Raw genomic sequence first — 20,982 nt, 5'->3', positions numbered from 1 at the left:
GACTTTACATAAGAATCTTCTTTGAGCCTTAAAAGTGACAGCAAAGCTGTCTGGTTCATAATGACCTCTAGTGGGGGTTCGCGTGTTTATTATAGTATCCATCATGGTAGCTTAAGAGTATTTGAAGAAAGAGCCTCGATCTTCTGGGCTTTGGGTTTGGTTGCAAAATGAAGCCATATTTTACTGGGAAATTTATTCGCATTTCCCATGGAAGTCAAAGAAAGCATTCCACTTTGCCTAATGAAATTAAGATGGGGAATGGAGGGTGGCATTTCGGGTGTACAGGCTTTCTGCCTGAGGTTTGCATGTGGGGAAGGGGAGAAGGGATTTGTGTCAGAGTCATAAGGTTCTATTCTACCTGCCAGATAACACAGAACAGAAAAACAGTGAAGAAAATATTCAGATAAAATCAATACAAAATGTCAGTGTTTCAATAAGTCCACGTTCACATGTTGGTTTTTCAATGCTTTTAGTCCACCCTGCTTGACCTTAATGTTTTTTCTAACAAAGAAGCATGTAATAAAGGCCATTTTCACGGTCTGCATTGAGTTTTTTATTTTGTTTTATTTAAACAATATTTTCTCTGACATAAGGAGATCTATGCCCCTCACGATTACATTGTAATTGGCTTTGACGAAAACGATAGTTCACAGAAGGGTGAACTCTCAATCATTTATAGAGAGGACAAAATCATTCTTTTGAATCAGATTTTCAGGCTACCATGGCAAACCATGGAAAGTTTTGATCCCCATCCAAACTTCACGATGGGGGAATCACTGTTAAGTTACAGCACTCCGCCCTTGAAAATGAAACAGCCTGTGCATTTATTACCTAAAAGGGTGGGGTGACTCTGAGCTACTGAGATGAGCAACCTGAGATGCCCGTGGTGTGAATATCTATGTTTTTAAGGATATGTTCATAGATACATGTTTACATGTATCACTAAAGAGATGGGGAAAGTGTCTGACATGCAGTAGATGCTCCAAAAATGTTAGTTGAATCTTGTGAAGATTGAACTGCCTCAAAGAAATGTTTTGAGGCCGAATAATGTGATTTCAAAGCATTTGAGGAATAAATATTTCACTGTCCTTTTTCCTTATTAGTTTTTCTGTTAAACTGCAGTCTTAGCATCTCCATTAATCTTTATGAGATTCTAGCTTCCTATTAACTGAAGAATGGTGATGTACTCAGAGCTACCAGTTACTTGGAAATGCAGTTTCCTTCTATTTCTCTTTTCCTTTGTTTAATTGTCTACTTTTATCTAGCTTCCTCATTCCAAGTGCAAAATTCATTGATGTCAGTGATGACAAATCATATAGCAAAATATTTTTCTTAGTATTTCCCCCCAAACCTTCCAATAACCCTGATTTTTTTCAGTGTCCCATAACCGCTCATTTATGTTCTCATCTTCTGCTTGGGGACACGTGGAGTGCAGAGTGGAGTGAGTAGAGGGCACACTCGCTAGGGGTCTTCCCTAGATAGCACTTCTCTCAGCTGGGCCGTGGGTGGTTCTTTGAAGCTAGAGATTCTCTCTGATGAGGGTCAAGCGTGCCGGTGTTCTAGGTTGCTGATAAAGAAAGATTTATATGATTTGGAAGCCAAAATATCAGGCGGCGGGATTCACCTCATACCATGAACAGGGGGCTGCGTCCCCATGGCCTCTCCTGGAAGGAAAAGCTCAGCATGTCCACCCAGACCACTGAGATAACTACAAGTAATGCCAGAATTTTCCACAGGTAGCTTTGACAGATCTTTTCCAGCACATGAACAATTGCTAAATTAAGCCCCCAGTGTTCCATGCCATGAAGCAGGGCAGAAACTATTCTGGCCTCAAAATTTTTCAGCATTATCAATTGCTAGCTGTGGCTTTCAAAAAACCTGGTGTTCCCATGGATCACTGATTTTGAGCTATATGTTGCCTAAAGAAACTCATGAAGACAAAGTACAAAATACATCCCTAGGGACCTGAATGAGCTGACTTGTTCTATGAGGTTTTGATAAACTAACCGAATTCACATGAAACAGCGATTTTAATTTGGTTAATATCAAGCCATTTTATCTAGGAGTACTTTGATACCAGGACCTCTTGTCTATAAAAGTTACTTTAAAAATATTAATTTATATAATCAGCAACACCAGAAAAGCATATAATATTAATATCTTTGCTATTACATACCCAGCAAAATATTTGCTGACAGAAGGAGTGGGGTGGAGAAGTGATTCCACTAGCTGTCAGTGACAGGGGGCGTCTGCCACGTGCCAGGCAGCGAGCTCGCCACTTACACGACACGGCGCCGAATCCCCACACCCTGCCTCTGAGGCAGGTCCAGGGCTTTCCAGCTTCACTCATGAGGACACTAAGCAGCAGCAAGTTAAGTAATGCAAAGGCTGTGCACGTAGTAAATGGAAAAACTTACTGTCTTTTAACAGATTAACTTAGTTCAAGATCGTGCAGATCTTTTAACCAGACTCACCTGGTTTTTTTTGAGATACCAGGACCCCAGAGAAACACGAGAGAGCACTGCTGGGTGTAGCCATGGGATTTGACATAGGCATCTCATTGCATAGATCTGTGACCTAACATTAAAACCTAGAGGACCATTCGCCTCAAGCTTCTACCTTGACTTCCACTGTCTAGACCTCTTTTTTAAGTAAAAATATTCCCGAAGATTGGTGCCAAATACTAAACTTTCCTCCCCCCGCCAAGTATCTTTTTTCCCTCCCCCCAGCCTCTATTCCTGCCTCAGGAGCACCAACCCTAGCCCCTGATCTCCTGTTTTTACCAGGCCTTGCAGCTGCCTCAGCAGGAGGAGGGGGAGCAAGAGGAGGAGGGGGAAGAAGAGGGAGGAGGAAGAGAGAGGAGTGTGAGGGACAAGGGAAAGAAGGAGAAAAGAGCCATCCTTATTGACGTTATTCTGATTGTCAATGAGAGGCCCGACCTCTGCAGCACCTATGGCTCAAAGAATGCTGAGACTGGGACTATCAGAAATGGGAGGTCAGAGAGCCAAGGTCTAGTCCAATGTCTCGTTCACAGATAAGAGAACTGAGATCTGGAGAGTGCAGTGATAAAGCATGTAGATGATAAAGCATTTTCACCTACCTTATTTCATTGCCTCCTAGCGATCCTCTGTGAGATATGCTTGTCAAATGTCACCTAAGAGTGTGAACAGGTCCCTTTTTATTGTATCATTATTGAGAGAACTTGTAGATTACATAAGACAAACCAAACAGCTTCTAAAACTGATTGTGATTCTAAAATTAGGTTTCCAAATGAGGAAACTAGTTCAGAAAGGGAAATGATTGGCCCAAAATATCATTGCTCAACTAATGATTGAGCTAAGTCTAGAACTCAGGAACATTTCTATGCTTTTTATTTACGAGAAAGATCAGATAGGCCTGTAGGACCAGAGGACCCACACTTGTAAAAGTTCAGTATTAGAAATATACTTTGGATGACACCGATATTTAATCTTTAGAGTTTTTAATAAGTTATTATATATTCTTAATATGATTGTATTTTGAACTATATATGAATCTGTTAGCATTCTTAATAAATGGGCTTTTTGGTATTATTTAGGTCATTTGGTCTAAAAGGATATATAATATTTGTGAGCAAGGCTTGGACTAGCAAAATATTTGTGAACTAAAGAAATTTGTATTAGATGTATCTTTTTACATATGTAAATAAATTAAAGATGAAAACTCACCTTTATGGAAAGATAACTTAAAGAAGATGAGAAGGCAATTTGCAAATAATACATTCTAAAACTTTGTTTTTCAGGATCTAGTTCAGGTTCAAAATTAAAAGGTCCTGAACTGAGTTTAAAGGGCACCCAGCACGTCATGCAAGCAGGCCAGACACTCTATCTCAAATGCAGGTAAGTGACTGTGTTGCTTTGGGAATAATCTAGTTGCCTTTCCCAAGGCAAAATCATTCCCTGGCAGAGTAGAAAGGTCGCCTCTCAGAGGACAAAGGTAGGGACCTCAGTGATCTGTGATCTGCAAAGTGCAAGCCATATGTATCCAGCTTCACCCGGAAGGGAGAGCATTACTCACTCAGAGGGAGATGGGGGAAGGGATGCCCCAAGCTTTTTTGCATCTTTATTCTGAGTATTGTTCAAAAGCTTTTCTGAATGTGTTGCTTTTCTATAAAGAGGAAGATGACTACACTTAAGAGAGGACCTCAGAATAGTGCTTCCTAATAAAATGAATGCTTAGGAACTGGTGCCTAGCCCTGGTCCCAGCCCTAATTGTGTTTTGTTTTCTTATCTGTGATTGCAGGGGGGAAGCAGCCCATTCATGGTCTTTGCCTGAAACGGTGAGTAAGGAAAGCAAAAGGCTGAGCATAACTAAATCTGCCTGTGGAAGGAACAGCAAACAATTCTGCAGCACTCTGACCTTGACCATGGCTCAGGCAAACCACACTGGCTTCTACAGCTGCAAATATCTGGCTAGACCTACTTCAAAGAAGAAGAAAACAGAATCTACAATCTATATATTTATTAATGGTAAGACTTCCATTTTCTATATTTTGTTTGTTATTGCTTTGCAGTGGATCATAAATCTACCCAAGGTGGCTTTCCTAGTGAGTATGAAAGAAATGGGCCAGGAAAGAGATTCTACCCTAATTGTAGATACTTTCTTGAGTATCAATTTTCAACTAGAATTTTCAAGGCCCAGTCACTCCATGAAGGCAGAGACTCTGGTCTATTGTTCACCTCTGTACCCACAGCATGTAACCTAGTGTCTGGCACATAACTGGATGAATAAATGAATGACAGGACTTTAGTTCTATTTTTTAATTACTGAGAAGCCCAAAATAGAATATAAGATTTTTGTCCTTTCACACAATTGCATTTTACAATGTTGGAATTGTAACATATTGTTTTCTCTACTAAATTGATGACTGTAATGTTGCTATTGTCTCTTAAGTGTTATAAAATTGGTTCCAGTTGACAATGTTGTATTATTTCATGTTAATTAAACAAGTATTATAATGATATGAGAACTGGGGCATACCATTGTATAGGGAAAAGGGCAAAGGGTAAAAATGAATCATTTTTCTTTACAATTTTTATGGTACTGTTTTTCCCTCCCTAGAGAATGAACAAACAAAGTAATATTCAAAGGGAAGAAATGCATAATCCTTTATGAAGCATAAATTCACAATAAAATTGGATCCCTGAGAAAGAATAATAAAAACGGCCTGTCGCTTTGTTCTTCCTTGTTTAGTTCTAGCCAATTTCCAAATCTTGTTGAGGGGTATTAAAAAACAAAATAAGACTCTAGAGAGTCTTAACATAAAACAAAATTAGTAAGCACTGCAGGCACAAAATCGAGTTAAAAATCAAAACAAAACAGCCAACCATCAGCATCACTAGCTAAATATGCATGTAGGTCTACCTCCTGGTGAGTTAAAGAACTGGGTCTTTGCACTGGAGACAATACAAAAGAATTAAAGTTTTGGCGGAATTGATTTTTTTTTTTAAATTTTTGAAGTAAGGCAACTAGACAATGTTTCACCCAAACATAATATGTAATTATCCAGATTCAGGATTAGTTAGTCTTAGGAGACAGTAGAACAGTTGCAGAATATTGACAGTAACCTCTTTTTAGCTACAATCAGCCTGATTTTGACTGAACCACTTTCATGTCCCTGATCCACCAAACCGTGTTCCGATATTTTGCACTTTTCCAGGGGGTAGATAACTGTAGAGAACTATGGGGCACTAGACATCCTAAACACCCTATTTGTGGTAATAGGGATGCAATCAGCCCAGGTAGGATGTAGGCCAGGGAACTTGGCTTGGGGCAGTCAGTCCACTTCTGCAGGAGAGAAGAAAGTGTGGCCGGCAGGAAACGATGCAGGGTGGAGAAGGTGTGGAATTAAGAACAGAGACTTTCAGAGAGGTAATTCTGCAGCTGAGGGAAAAAGAAGACACACACTTGATAGCAGTGGAAAAGGTCATATACTCAGACATCTGTTCCCTTTTTCTAGCTCCACATAGTATATTATGTTCTTTCCAGCACTTTGGAGAAAAGAAAACACTTTGCAGTGGGTCATAGACTCCCCCTCTCTCTATGGGGCAGTGGGAGAAAAATTCAATCATTTTAAACTTCTCATAAAACTTTCTCCTGTGAGTTTATCAGAGTCTGACTTGCAAATCACACACTTAAATGAATAAAAGAAAACCATCTCTTTTTTTCTAAAAAATAATGTTTAGCTCTTTTCACCCTTAACTTCTACACTGTCCAATAGATACTCAGACAGGGAGGGCAGAGCCTGTCCATTGCAATCCCCTTCTATGACAAAAGAGAAACTTAGCTCTGTAGAATTATTTCCATTTCAACCACATCTGCAATTGTGTCCCTAGAGGTACCTGGCACATACCTGGCTAAATTACAACCACACTTTCTTCTCTCCTGCAGAAGTGGACTGACTGCCCCAAGCCAAGTTCCCTGGCCTTCATCCTACCTGGGCTGATTGCATCCCTATTACCACAAATAGGGTGTTTAGGATGTCTAGTGCCCCACAGTTCCCTACAGTTATCTACCCCCTGGAAAAGTGCAAAATGTCAGAACAGGGTTTGGTGGATCAGGGACATGAAAGTGGTTCAGTCAAAATCAGGCTAATCACAGCTAAAAAGAGGTTACCGTCAAGAATTCAATATTTGCTAAAGGAATTAACAGCCATTACATAGAATATTATGCTAAAATTGACATTGAGGATAAATTCCAGGTTAATGGGGAAGAGTGCCATGACTGATTATTGACATCTATGATGGGACTGGGGGAGTGGTGGCCATGGTGTCGTCTATTTACCATATCTGCTCTCCTGTAATAGTCCACAAACATTAGCATAAGGTTGCAAGTTCCAATCTCAAAATACTTGCACAATTTGTTGGACATTAGGAAATTGTCTATCTCAAATATTATTCTTAGGGAGGGAAGGATTGGGAAATGCACTGTGTTTTAGGTTATCACAGAATACACACATACATCTACTATATAAGCTCATTAGAAAAATAGTTATGATAATATATTGAGACTATACAACTATTTTAAAATAATATTAAAAGATTTTTGAATCCATAATGGTAGCCATAGAAGAGCCTCCTGAATCTTAGTTGTTTACTAATTAATTTAATCAGCAAATATTTAGGGGACAGTGGCTATATGCCTACAACTATACTACTATGACCAGTAACATTTATTTTGTTATGTGCTTCCTGGTAGAGTCTCATATTGGTCTCATAATCACACTTCATTAAAGTCTAAGGTCGGCTGTGATATAATCCATTAAACAATTATAACTTTTATAACATTTTCAAATAGCCTAACATTTTATGTACTTCTATTTTCATTATTTTATTAATTTTCTTTCTGAGAAAACTTGGTCTTCTGCTCCCATTTTTATCAAATACTTCCATGACAGGTTTACTTTAGTTCAGGGGCACAAAACTCATCTCTGATGACTCAAAAGATTGTCTCTGGGATTAATAAAATGCCAACCATTTTCTAATACACAGCTGCGATCACTCCCTATATGTTATCTAGTTATCACTTACTTATTATTATTGAATATTTACTTTAGAATATGTTATTCTGTTTGGAGGATTTCTGCCACGATAAGTATTTGCAGATTGTTGGTATTTCATTTTAGTTTTCTGTAAAACATGAGAAACCCTACTTAGACACATTTTTTTAAAAGGTAGATTTGTAGTCTGACAGCGTTTCAAGAAAAAGAATCAGGAGTATAGCTTTGTCTACATATCACCAAATCCAGTATGCGAATTATGGACAAACTATTATTTGGACATTATTGATTGCCTGCTGTAACAAGCATAGTTCCTACCTGAGCACTGATTTGGATGTAACATATGATATATAAAATACAGAAAAAGCAATATCACTACTTTATCATTACAGCTTGTATAAATCTGCCAAACCTTTGGCATAATGTATTAAATCAATTTAAGTACTCAGGTAATTATATTTAACTAAATTGCTGAATTGTCTGGTAAATTAAAATTTCCATTAATATAATAACTTCTTACATTTATATGTGTCTCTTCACTTAAACAAATAGTTCATTTACATTATGCCATTTAATCCCCACAACAACCCAGGGAAGCGTTATTCTCTTCATTTTATGAGTGAAGGACCAAGAATCCACTTCACATCAAGGCTATGGGGGGAGCGATGGAAAAGTGTGAGCAGCAGAATAAGGTGGTCAGATTTCCCTTCAGAGTCTCAGAGGCGGGAGGAGATGGGAAGGGGCAAGACTGGGGCAGGGAGACCAGCTGGGGGCCACTCCGTGCAAGAGGGCAGGAGGAATGGTGTCCTGAGGTCACTGTGGTAGTGGGGAGCAGGAGAGAGTTGGTAGATTTGAGGGATTCGATTGGCCTCGGTGATCAGAGGTTGGGTGAGTGAGGGAAAAGGAGGAATCCAAGTGACCTTCAGAATTCTCGGAAGGGCAATTAGGCAACTTGCTCCAGGCCCCATAGCTCTGCCTGCTAAATTACATTGATGCAAAGGCATCATCGTCGTCATCCTTTTGGACATACCCTGAACATGGTCTCAACAAATGGCTTTTGAATGAGAGTAGCTGAAAGATGCTATATATGTTTGTAAAAATTGCCTCTGTGATAGTGAATTGAGTCCACCAGTAATTATAGCTACAAAATTCCTGGTCATAGAAACAAATTGCAAAGCACCCCAATTATAAAAGATTTCTAGAAGAATAGCAACGATAGGGCTGCTTACTTAGGTGGATTTTGTCTCTTTTGGAGAGAAAAGGGAGCACTTTTACACTTCTTTTCTGACACTGGTGTACACAAGAAATTGGCTCCAGGTCAGCCTTTTCTAAAAGTTAGAGGATTTCATTGAAATTGTTATTGTAATACATGAGTTATGACTGGAAAGTAAGAAAACTGACCAGAACAGTTTTTTAACGGCATTTCCAAAGTATGTAATAACTTTGTCAGCATCTCCAATTTAGTTAGCAAGACCTTGAACTTAGCATGTTGAGCTCTCTACACCGTGAAGTCAGCTTATATCCCTCCCCTCTCCAGCCTCAAGCTTGTAGGGGCTATTTAAATATAATGTCTTCTCTTGAAAAGTCATCACTGAAAAGCAAAAAAAAAATGGGGTGGGAGTTATGGTTGGGTGGATCACTTCTAGTTCATCACTGGGAAAGAAACCCATCTCTTTTCTTTCGTTTCTCTTTACTTGATTGTTTTTCTGAGTCTATTAACATAAATGGGTTGGAGCATTTTGATAACAGATTTTCCCACCATTGGTTTTCCCATATGCATAAAGTTGATGAGATTTTCATAACAACTTAATCTAAGATAGAAAAATTATCAGACACATTGGGTATATAAGTGAAAAGTAGTAACATTTCTACAACCCAGATATTCTGGGAGAGAAAAGTAATTATGCTTTTTTACGTAAATGTATTTAGTGAAGAAAAAGCTTTGCCTAGCTATGGGACCTTGAGCAAGTATAAGTCTTAACCACATAGATATGAGTGAGAAAGATTCAAGGCATTTATTTGTGCAGAACTTCAGATTTTCTTAAGAGCTTTTACATAATTATCTCTGAGAGAAACCAAGTTGGTATTTCTTCCATTTTCTATATGAGAAAACAGCCTCAGTGACTTGGACAAGATAGAGAGAGCTCAGCAAGTGACAAGCCAGGATTGGGGTCGAGGTTAGAGCCCCAGGTTAGGGTGATTTCTCCTACACTAGAGTTTCAGCTCCTGGCTTCAAACTATGAACTAGTTGTTCATAGATTATATAGTTATTAAATTTTTTTAAATCTCAAATTTAATTTTTTTTCTTTTTCTTTTTAAGAATGATAGGTTAAGCTGGTTTCAGAGTGTTTTTCTGAGTGATAGACCTTAGAGAACAACGCCTGATCCCAAAGAGCTCTGTGTGGTCACCTGTTGGAGACAGGGCCTTGTTTTGGCACCTTTTACCTGTACACTGTTCACTCTGCACTCCAGCTCATACAACATGGGAAAGAGACACAGCTCTATTAAGTTCAGCAGAGCTTTTAAAACTGTGCATCACAATCTATTAATGGGCTATGGAATCAAATTAGTGGGTTGCAGCCAGCATTTAAAAATACAGAACAGAATAGAATAGAATAGAAAAAATATGCAAGTAAATTGCAAACAGTAAGAGTGTTGCTTAGTAAAAACTATTTTTGTTTCCATTTTATACACATGCTTACCTATATATCCATTATACCCACACAAATGTAAAATATATGTGTGTGTGTGTGTGTGTGTGTGTGTGTTTTTAAAGGGTCTGATTTAAAATGTATTTCTTCTTGTGAAACTCAGTATAATAAGTTTAAAAGTTTCCGGAGTAGGCCATCTCTGTACTTTTCATTTAGAAGGCAGTGTCACTCATAAGCATCATGATTTTTTTTTGCACACCACTACTGAAACAGAGGCCTGGAGAAAACTTGGTAGTGGAAATAACTTCTCTCCTTTAGTTGATGTGGGTACCCTGCTATTGTGTGGTTCTGTGCGATACACTCATCTCATTCCTGAAATGGGTCTTCCTACAAGTAGGTTTGGCCTAGAAGCTTCTGTCAGCAGGAGGCTGTCTGCAGATGTTGATTATGCACCTGCTACATGCCAGTCCCTGTCATTTGTTCTGTGGGAGGCACAAAAAGCAAAATTACAGAATCCTGTAACTGGGACGTTCCCTAGTTACTTTCTAGGACCATGGCTCACAGATTTGTGAGTATTTTAAAAAGTACAGGTTTTACTTTTAAAAGAATAATTGCTGTTCAAAAGTGGGTCTCTCTAAGGAGTGAAGAGGACTCCTTTAATAATCCTTAACGAGGACTTCTGTCCATGTTCTGTGGAGCATGGATGTTGTTCCAACACAGCCTTCCGTTAGATTCCTTCCCAGATCCGACACAGTTTGGCTAACACACAAGATGTGCATCAGCGCTACCCAGCTGGGTGATGGTTGAGCAGATGGTGTTTGTTGCCCAATTTGCCATGCTGGTATGGCAAGTCCAACAAACATGGCTCACGTCACAAGCAGGGACATCAACAAAAGAGTAGCAGAGTTACTCACAGAGCCTTGCTGCTTCCTCCTTCCCCGGGTGGTGACCAGAGTGACATCTGTAAGCTGGGCATGCATAAAGCATGTGGGCCCTTCATGCTAAACTGAAAGGAGGTATTGATGCTTTCGATGATGGGCAGAGAGCACCACGTGGCTGAACAGATTGTCAAAGCCTCTAGAATATTTCAATGGAAACATTGTCATAATTTTGTGAGAGAAACTTTAATGAGAAAATATTGTCTCTATTCATCAAAGTTCACCTTGAATGGAAAGTAGGCTAAAACAGTTAACATTTTGAAGGAAGAAAATGAATCACAAACTCTACAAAAAAAAAGTCTTAGTCACATTAATTGGACAAATTATTTAGGAAATCTATGACATTATCTATTATTGCTTGGTTAATACCTAGAGTCTTCCCTGGTTTTAAACTTTAGTTGTCAACGTTGACTGATTCTCCCCTTCCCCCACCCACCCAAAGAGTTTCTCCTCACCACTCTCTTACTGTTTCACCTCTATCCCTAACACATGACTCCTTCCACTTAGTTTCTGAAACATGTGTTTCTTCTAGCACAAATCTTCCAGTAAGAATTAGTCTCCAAAGTTTCGGTCTCAGGGATTGTCTATAATTCCCACCATAGAGTCAGTTGAGCTCTTGCATCACCAGGAAGCAGCAGATGCAAACAGACTGGGTGATGGATCATGTTTTCTTCTCACATCCTTATCTGCTGGATTTGCTCAGGAGACAGATGAACACATTGGGGTGAACAAACTTTGGACTCTCAGACTCTGGTCTACATGTCTGGAAACCCAGGTGGGTTTCCTAGAATGGCACACTCTGAGGCTGATTTGCATTTGCAGAATTCTTCAAATGATCTTCTGTAAAGAATTTCTAGGAATTTTCTGGCCTGTCTGCATACAGCTTCATCAAAAATCTAGTACAAGGTCAAGTTCTGCTGGATTTTTTTTTTTTCATTTTTATGAAGTTGTGAAAGCAGGGAAACAAATATTTCTAGGATTTAAAATATACACTGACAAAATTGTTGTTTGGAATTACAGATTTTTCCTGGGGAAACAGACCCTTCTACATCCCAGCTATGTACTCCCTCTAGAGCTAAAGCATGAAGGAGATTATCCATTCTATCCATCACTGAGCGACAGCTGATGAGGACCACATGGCGAGAGTTTAGAGAAAAGTAACTTAACTCTTAACCATTTTCCTTTCCAGCCACATGAAAATTTGATGGGAGACATTCTTGATATCTTTAAGCCCTGCCATTTCACATTTCCCTTCTAGAAACATTTCATTAAACACCAAGGGACCCTGGCTACAGGAAACACATGTGATTGGGACAGAAGCCACTCATGTCGGTGGATTTGTTGGCAGTCAGGGACGTTGCATCTTCTTTCCTTGGCTCCACCCTAGACCTTGTGTTCACCTAGTATGCTCCTAGGAATTTCATCCTTAGCACGTGATGGTACCTGTAAAATGTTCAGGCCATTTCCTCAGAGAAGGAGCAATTCCTGGAGTTCCCTAAAATCCATACCAGAAAATGTGGGCATGCCAGCTTTCTAGAGCTACACAGCTAAATCTTGCTAGCAACAACATACCTGTGTATCACCCAGCATTTAGTAGAACTGCGTAAGTCCTCAAAAATAATCAGAATGGACATAGTCTTGAACCCACCTGGACACAATCTAAGACTTTGAAGAGTTGATGACTGGGGTAGAATCATGAAGTCCAAAAATGGTAGTGAAGTCCAAAGGCAATAAAATTGACTATATCCTCCCATTTTCCCCCTACAATCAAAAGGTATGAAAAATAATAGATCAAAGCTTTATGGTTTTTAAGGATTTTTTAAAAATCTCCTTCAAGTAATCTTTTAAGAAAAATGAGCAAGGGACTTTTTCAGAAGAAATCCCCTTAAGCTGAAAAGGCTTTAAGTTTCTGACATTTCATAATTTTAACAAAGATAATGAAATGCCTGCCCTGCCTGGAGACGAGGAGGTGATCTGTTTTGATCTTTATGGTCTTTCCAGTTCTGACACTCTACATTTTTCCTTTATTTAAAATTGTTGTTTTGTCATTTGATGCATTTTTGCTGAGTTATATTGGCAGTTCTCTTGGCTAACTGATTGTGCTATTATTCAAAATTGGTGCCTTACTGAAGCAGTAAGCACCCCTCCCTTCCTTCCTTCCTTCATCAAATATCAATTAATAAGCTATAGTTGAAACAACACGCTCTGGGCTTCAGATTCGTCTTAAATCCCTGTTCTGATACTTGCTGGGTCTTTGACTTTGGACAAATTGCTTAACAAGAAAATGGTTAATATTTAGGTAGGTCTTACTTTGTGCTGGGCACCAGTTGTGCAGTAGCACTATCATTTTTTAAATTATATATATATATTAAAGACTTTATTTTTTCTTAGAGCACTTTCAGGTCAACAGTGAAACTGAGAGGAAGATACAGAGATTTCCCATACGCCCCTTGTCCCCACATGCATACTCTCCCCCATTGTCAATATCCCCTACCAGAGTGGTACACTGCCCTAAAAATCTTCTGTGCTCCACGTGTTCATCCCTTCCCCAACCCCAACCCCTGGCAAACCTTGATCTTTTTTACTGTTTCCATAGTTTTGCCTTTTCCAGAACTCATCTAGTTGGAATTATATGGTATGTAGTTGTTTTGGATTGGCTTCTTTCACTTAGTAATATGCATTTAAAGTTCCTGCATGGATTTTTATGACTTAATAGCTGATTTCATTTTATTGCTGAATAATATTCCATTGCATGAATGTAGCACAGTTTATTTACCCATTCACCTACTGAAAGACATCTTGGTTGCTTCCAAGTTTGGGCAATTATTAATAAAGCTGCTATAAACATCCATGTGCAGGTTTTTATATGGACATACGTTTTCAACTCCTTTGGGTAACAAGGAGCATGATAGCTGGATTGTATGGTATGTTTAGTTTTATAAGAAATTGCCAAACTGTCTTCCAAAGTGGCTGTACCATTTTGCATTCCCCCCAGCAACGAATGATAGTTCCTGTTGCTCCACACCCTCGCTAGCATCTGATGTTGTCAGTGTTCTGGATTTTGGCTATTCTACTAGGTATGTAGTTGTACCTTGTTGCTGTTTTAGTTTGTGTTTATCTGATGACATATGATGTGGAGTACCTTTTCATATGCTTATTTACCATCTGTATGTCTTCTTTGGTGAGATATCGGTATATCTTCTTTGGTAAAATGGCCCATTTTAAAAGAGGGTTGTTTGTTTTCTTACTGTTGAGTTTTAAGGGTTCTTTGTATATTTTGGATAACTGTCCTTCATCAGCTGCGTCTTTTTCAAATATTTTCTCCCAGGCTATGGTATTTCTTGATGTTGTCTTTTGCAGAGCAGAAGTTTCTAATTTTAATGAAATCCAGCTTATTAATTCTTTCTTTTAGGGATTATGTGTTTGGTGTTGTACCTAAAAAGCCATTGCCATACTCAAGATCATCTAGGTTTCTCCTATGTTATATAGTAGGGGTTTTACAGTTTTGCATTTTACCTTTCAGTCTATGATCCATTTTGAGTTGATTTTTGTGAAGAGTGTAAAGTCTATATTGAAACTTTTTTTTTTTTTTTGCATGTGGCTGTCCAGTTGTTCCAGCACCATTTGTTGAAAAGACTATTTTTGCTCCATTGTATTGCCTTTGCTCCTTTGTCAAAGATGAGTTGACTATATTTATGTAGGTCTATTTCTGGGCTTTCTATTCTGTTCAATTTCTCTATTTGTCTATTCTTTTGCCAATATCACACTGCCTTGATTACTGTAGCTTTATAGTAAGTTTTGAATTCAACTGAGTTCTGCTCAATAATGTGTTGGCTATTCTAGGTCTTTTGCCTCTCCACATAAACTTTGGAATCAGCTTGTCAATATCTATAAAATAATTTCTGGGATTTTGATTGGGATTGCATTGAATCCATAGATCAAGTTGGGGAGAACTGACACGTTGACAATATTGAGTCTTTTTATCCACGAACATAGAATATCTCTCCATTTATTTGGTTCTTTGGTTTTGTGCACTATATTTTTGAAGTTTTCCTCATATGTATAGATTCTTATACATACTCTGTTAGATTTATGCCTATTTCATTCCTTTATGTGCTACGACAAATTGTATTATTTTTTAATTTCAATTCTACTTGTTCATTGCTGGTACATAGGCAAGTGATTGACTTTAGTATTTAAACTTTGTGTCCTGCAAGCTTGCTATAATCACTTATTAGTTTCAGGAGGTTTTTTTTTTTATGATTATTTTTGGATTTTCTATATAGATGATCATGTCTTCTGTGAACAAAGACAGTTCTACTTTTTCCTTTTTAATCTACATATCTTTTATTTCCCTTTCTTGTCTTATTGCATTAGCTAGGATCTCCAGTACAATGTTGAAAAGGAGTAGTAAGAAAGGACATCCTTGCCTTGTTCTGATTTTAGTGAGAAGTGTTGTATCATATTCATCTCCATTTTGCAGAAAGGTTAAGCAATTTGTGTGAGGGTATATTACTAGTACATGGCAGAGTTGGCAACAAAGTTCTTGTCCTTAACCATCTCTCATAGTCAGGAGTTCATATATACATAAAACACTTAGGACAGTGTTTGGTGTATAGTATGCACTATATAAGTGTTTATTATTACTAGTACTATCATTATTATCATATCTTGAGCGTGGTTTCCTCATCTGCAAAAACAAGAAGAGTATTACTTCCTGGGGTTGTTAGGAGACTAAATGTGATAATATACGTAGCCTAACACTTAGGAGGACTAATCAGTAATCATCCTATGTGTGAAAGACACTGTGCTGGGCAGAGTAGGAAGTCTAAAGATGATACTTTCAAACTTCAAGGGGCCTATAGTTTGGTAGGTCAAATAAAATAGGTTACAACTAACCATATTTCAGAGAATTACGGGAAAAGAGCAGTAAGAGGTATAGAACAGGGATGATATGCCTGGGGCATCCCCACCCTTCCCCACTCTTTCCCCTAGCTTTTCTGTGCCAGGTTACTCTTACTCATTTTTCATGTTTCAAGTTAAACATCGCCCCTTCTGGAAAGCCACCCTAGGCTTCCCCAAACTAAAGGTGATGCTTCTACTGACCTTCTCCTTTCACACAGGACTCACCTCTTAATAAGCTCTGCAAGGACCGGACTAAATCTATCTTGTTTACCATGATAGCTCCAGGACACAGTACAAGGTCTAGTACATAGAGGGTGCTCAATAAATGCTTGTTAAATGAAAGAAACATGGGATTTTAAATTTATATTAATCTTACCTGGCTTCTTTCACTTTGAAGAGGAAATAGAGGGCACGCTGAGCAAATGAGCCAAATCTGGGGGCCAAAACTCATGTCATGTGGCCGAATCATAATCCAAAAAATTTCCAACAGACTAGAGCAGTGAGCTGTGATTAGCAAAATTAGACTTGACAGGAATGAATGTAAAGGCCTGTGTTTGGCTTGCAAAACCCACTAACTACCCTAGTACTGTATGGGGGAAGCCGTGGCTGAGACAGCACACATGGGAAAGACATTAGGCTTTTAGTTGACTCCACATTCACCAAGAAAACAAATCCAATCTTGGGCTGCATTAATAAATACATAATGTCCACAATAAAGGTGGTGGCAGACTTATTGTTTAGTTTATACTTCAAGAGGGACATTAAAAACAGAAATTTCTGAAGCATGTGTTTCTGGCTTTTGGCCGGAGGCTCTGCCTCCCAGCCTGTCGGAATGGCCACCTACACACTGCAATCCTTTATGAGAAATAAAGATCTCCTTTCAAAACAAACAAACAAAAATCAGAAATTTCAAGCAAATTATTTAAGCCTTTTATATGTCATTACCATCATCTGTAAAATGGGTACTTGCCTCACAGAGTTGCAAGCATTAAGTAATTTGATGACTTTATTATTTACATCGGTAAGGAACAATTGAATAGAAATGTTTAATCTAAAAAAGTAAAAGAACTCGGTGGGAAAATATGAGACATGAGTGTGATAGTCTCCTTAAAAGTTTTCTTACATGAGAAAGAGACTAAGCTTCATCTTTATAATCCTAGACAGCAGAACAGCTTTCTAAGAATGAAAGAAGTCAAGACGAACAGATTTCAGCTTGATATAAGGAAACACTTTCCAACCTCCAAAGCTATCCAAAAGTAGAATGAATTATATTGGCAGACAGTGAGTTCCCCATGCATCTAGGTATTCAAGCACAGGACAGGAGCTCACCTGGTGGGACTGGAGGAGATGTCTCAGGACCTTTCTGCTGTTGAGATTCATTAAGTGCCTGGTGTATGTCACTATCATTTATTGATATCTGACTCAGGCTCACTACATATATCATCTCATTTCATCATTACAACAACCCAATGAGATAAGTTCTAGTATCAGTCTCCTTTTACAGAAAAGTTAGAGAAATTCACTATCATGTTCAAGATGCATATTTCCTAAATTATCAAGTCAAGCTTTGGGCCCAGGTCTGGTTGACTCCAAAGACCAGAGTCTTTCCAATGTGTGTCTTTCCATCGTGTCCTTGCCTGGGTTTCCACCCCAATTCCCTTGGACTTTTGTGTGTAGTATGAAGAGGGGGGCAGTGGGCAAGGGTGGCGGTGCAGGGCTGAAAACTGGAAGTGTGCAGGCCAGATTCAGCTGGCATACATGTTTTGATTGGCAGGCATAGCATTTTTGGCTGCCAATGCTTAATCACTGGAAGAGTTCAAATAAAAATCCGATTTCCTACTTATCTTTAAAAACTTGAAATTCTAGCCACACTGGCCCATACTTCCACTTGGCACCAACTGGCTGCAGCAAGCAGGGACTGCCCTCTTCAGGCATGGGCCCCACACATTCTCAGTGGCCACCACTCCTCTTTTCTCACATTCAGTTCCTCCACTCATGTGCCTTCCTCACCTCGCACCCCAGAAGGACATCAGTGTGCTACACATAGTGCGAACATTCCAAATGAATGCATAAGGAATCATGAGTTTGAGAACAGAAAAGTGCCTGCTCCATGTTCTAGATGAGGAAGCTGAGCCCCCAAGGGTCCCATGGTGGCACAGGTCATCAGTGCAGCACCTCGGCAGAACCTGACTCCTGATTCCCCCTGCATACAACCACGAAGGGAATGCTTTCCTGATGGGATGCATCAAGGCTGCAGTGTTCCTGTGTCCCAGCTGGAGAGGAGTCTGACCAAGTACCTCCTGCACTTGAGGGAATTTCCTCCCTAGTCTCCCTAGTGTGATAGAAGAGTCCAACTCCATTTTTTGCACATGGAGTTGTTCCAGCAACATTTGTTGAAAAGATTATTCTTTCCCCACAAAATGGTCTTGTTGAAAATCTGTTGACCATAAACACATGGGTTTATTTCTAGATTGTTAGTTCTATTACACTGATCTATGTCTTTCCTTAGCCAGTACCACACTGTCTTGATAACTGTTGTCCAGAGTTTTAGTTTTGAAATTAAGAAGTGTTGAGTCCTCCAATTTTTTTCTTCTTTTTCAAGATTGTTTTGTTTATTCTGTGCCTTTTGTAATTTTATAAGAATTTTAGAATCACCTTGTCAATTTCTACAAGGAGATCAGCTGGGATTCGGATAGGGATTGCACTGAATCTGTAGATCAGTTTGGGGAGCATTGACATCCATGAACATGGAATGTTTTCCTATTTACTTAGATCTTCTTTAATTTTTTTACACAGTGTTTTATCTTTTTAGAAGTATAAGTTTTGCACTTCTTTTGTTAAATATATTCCTAAGCACTTCATTCTTTTTGATGCTGTTGTAAATGGGATTATTTTCTTAATTTCATTTCAGATTGTTCAATGCAAGTGTATAGAAATATAATTTATTTGTGTACATTGTGTACATTTCTGTAATCTTGCTGAACTCATTCATTAGTTCTAATAGTTTTTTAGTGGATTCCTTAGTATTTTCTAAGATCACGTCATCCGAAAATAGAGACCGTTTTCAAAAGTAGCTGCAGCATATTGATCTTTCCAATCTGGATGCCTTTAATTTCTTTTTCTTGCTTAATGGCCCTGGCTAGAACCTCTAGTACACTGTTGAATAGAAGTGAAAGTGGACGATCCTGTCTTATGTCACCATTAAGGATGATGCTAGCTATTAGTTTTTTGGTAGGTGTCATTTATCAGGTTGAGGAAATTCCATTCTATTCCTAGTGTTCTGAGTGTTTTTATTATGCAAGGGGTTTGGATTTTGGTCAAACACTGCTTATGAATTTTTGAGATGATTCTTTGGTTTTTGGTTTTTATTCTATTGCTATGGCATATTAATTATATTGATTTTTTATATTAAACCAATCTTGCATTCCTGGAAAAAAATACCACATGGTTATTATATATATTCTTTTTATATGTTCCTGGATTTACTTTGTTGGTATTGTGTTCTTTTCACATCTATATTCATAAGAGATATTGGTCTGTGGTTTTCTTGTGATGTCTTTGGTATCCGTATCAGATTAATACTAGTCTCATAGAATGCATTGGAAACTTCTCCTTTCTCATTTATTTTTTGGAAAAGTTTCTGAAGAATTGATATTAGTTCTTTACGTTTGGTAGAATTCACTTGCTATCTTCACCTTGGCTTTTTCTTGTGAGCAGGTTTTTTTTATTACCAATTTAATTTCTAGTTATAGGTGTTTTGGGGTTATCTAATTCTTGTTGAGTTAGTTTCAGTAGTTTGTGTTGTTCTAGGAATTTGTCCATTTCACCTGCTATCTAATTTATTGGCATACAATTATAATATTGCTTTATAATGCTTTTTATTTTAGTAATGTCAGTAGTAATGTCTATTGTTTCATTTCTGATTCTAATAATTTGAGTCTTCTTTTCTTCTTGGTTTGTCTGGCTGAAGGTTTGTCAGTTGTGTTCATCTTTTCAAAGAACCAGTTTTTGGTTTTACTAATTCTCTGTTGTTTTTCTATTCTCTTTCATTAACGTCCACTCTAATCTTTATTATTTCCTCCCTTCCGCTTGCTTTATGTTTAGTTTGTTGTTCTTCACTTAGTGTTCTAAGGTGGAAGTTCAGGTTATTGAGATTGTTCTTCTTTTACAGTGTAGGCATTTACAGCTGTAAATTTCCCTCTAAATACTGTTTTAGCTTCATCCCATAAATCGTGGTAAGTTATGTCTTCATTTTCATTCATCCCAAAGTATTTTCTGATTTCTCTTTTGAATTCTTCTTTGACCCATTAGTTATTTAGGAGTGTGTTATTTAATTCCCACATATTTGTGAATTTCCCAAATTTCTTTCTGTTAATGATTTCTAATTTCATTCCACTGCAGTCGGACAACACACTTTGTGTTATTTGTAGCCTTTTAAAGTTATCGAAGTTTGTTTTGTGGTCCAGCACATGGAGAATGTTCCATGGGCACTTGAGAAGTATATATCCCACCATGATGGGTGGAGTGTTCTATAGATGTCTGCTAGGTACAGTTGGCTAACAGGACTGTTCTAGGGTCCCACTGCCTTTTCCATCTTCTTTCTAGTTGTTATATTTGGTGTTGACAGTGGGGTATTGCAATCTTCATCTCTTGTTGTTTAACCGTCTATTTCTCTCTTCAGTTCTGTCAGTTTTTGCTTCATGTGTTTTGGTGCTCTGTTGTTAGGTGAATATATGTCTATAATTGTTACATCTTCCTGATGGATTGATCCTCTTAATATTATTAAATGTTCCTGTTTATCTACACTAACATTTCTTATTTTAATATATATTTTGTCTAATGTTAGTATAACCTCTCCAACTTTCTTGTGGCTGCTCCAAAGCTGTGTTTTGTATTGCCAAAGGCTTTGATGGACAGTGTAAGTTAGTGAAGAACTTGCCTCCTTTCTTTT

At 38.2% G+C, this 20,982-nt stretch overlaps 1 protein-coding gene across 1 annotated transcript in view; it reads left to right on the top strand.

Annotated features, from left to right (window-relative positions):
• FLT1 (fms-related tyrosine kinase 1) overlaps positions 1–20,982 on the top strand; it is a 163,818-nt gene that overhangs the window by 21,450 nt on the left and 121,386 nt on the right. The window contains exons 2-3 of the mRNA XM_012642141.1: positions 3,782–3,878; positions 4,282–4,508. Coding sequence (XP_012497595.1) covers positions 3,782–3,878; positions 4,282–4,508 — 324 coding nt within the window. The remainder of the gene's footprint in view (positions 1–3,781; positions 3,879–4,281; positions 4,509–20,982) is intronic.

This window comes from Propithecus coquereli, unplaced genomic scaffold, assembly GCF_000956105.1.
Source record: "Propithecus coquereli isolate 6110/MARCELLA unplaced genomic scaffold, Pcoq_1.0 Scaffold175, whole genome shotgun sequence".
Classification (NCBI taxonomy): Eukaryota; Metazoa; Chordata; class Mammalia; order Primates; family Indriidae; genus Propithecus; species Propithecus coquereli.
Note: the sequence above shows the minus strand (reverse complement) of the source record. Positions and strands in the feature narration are given on the sequence as shown.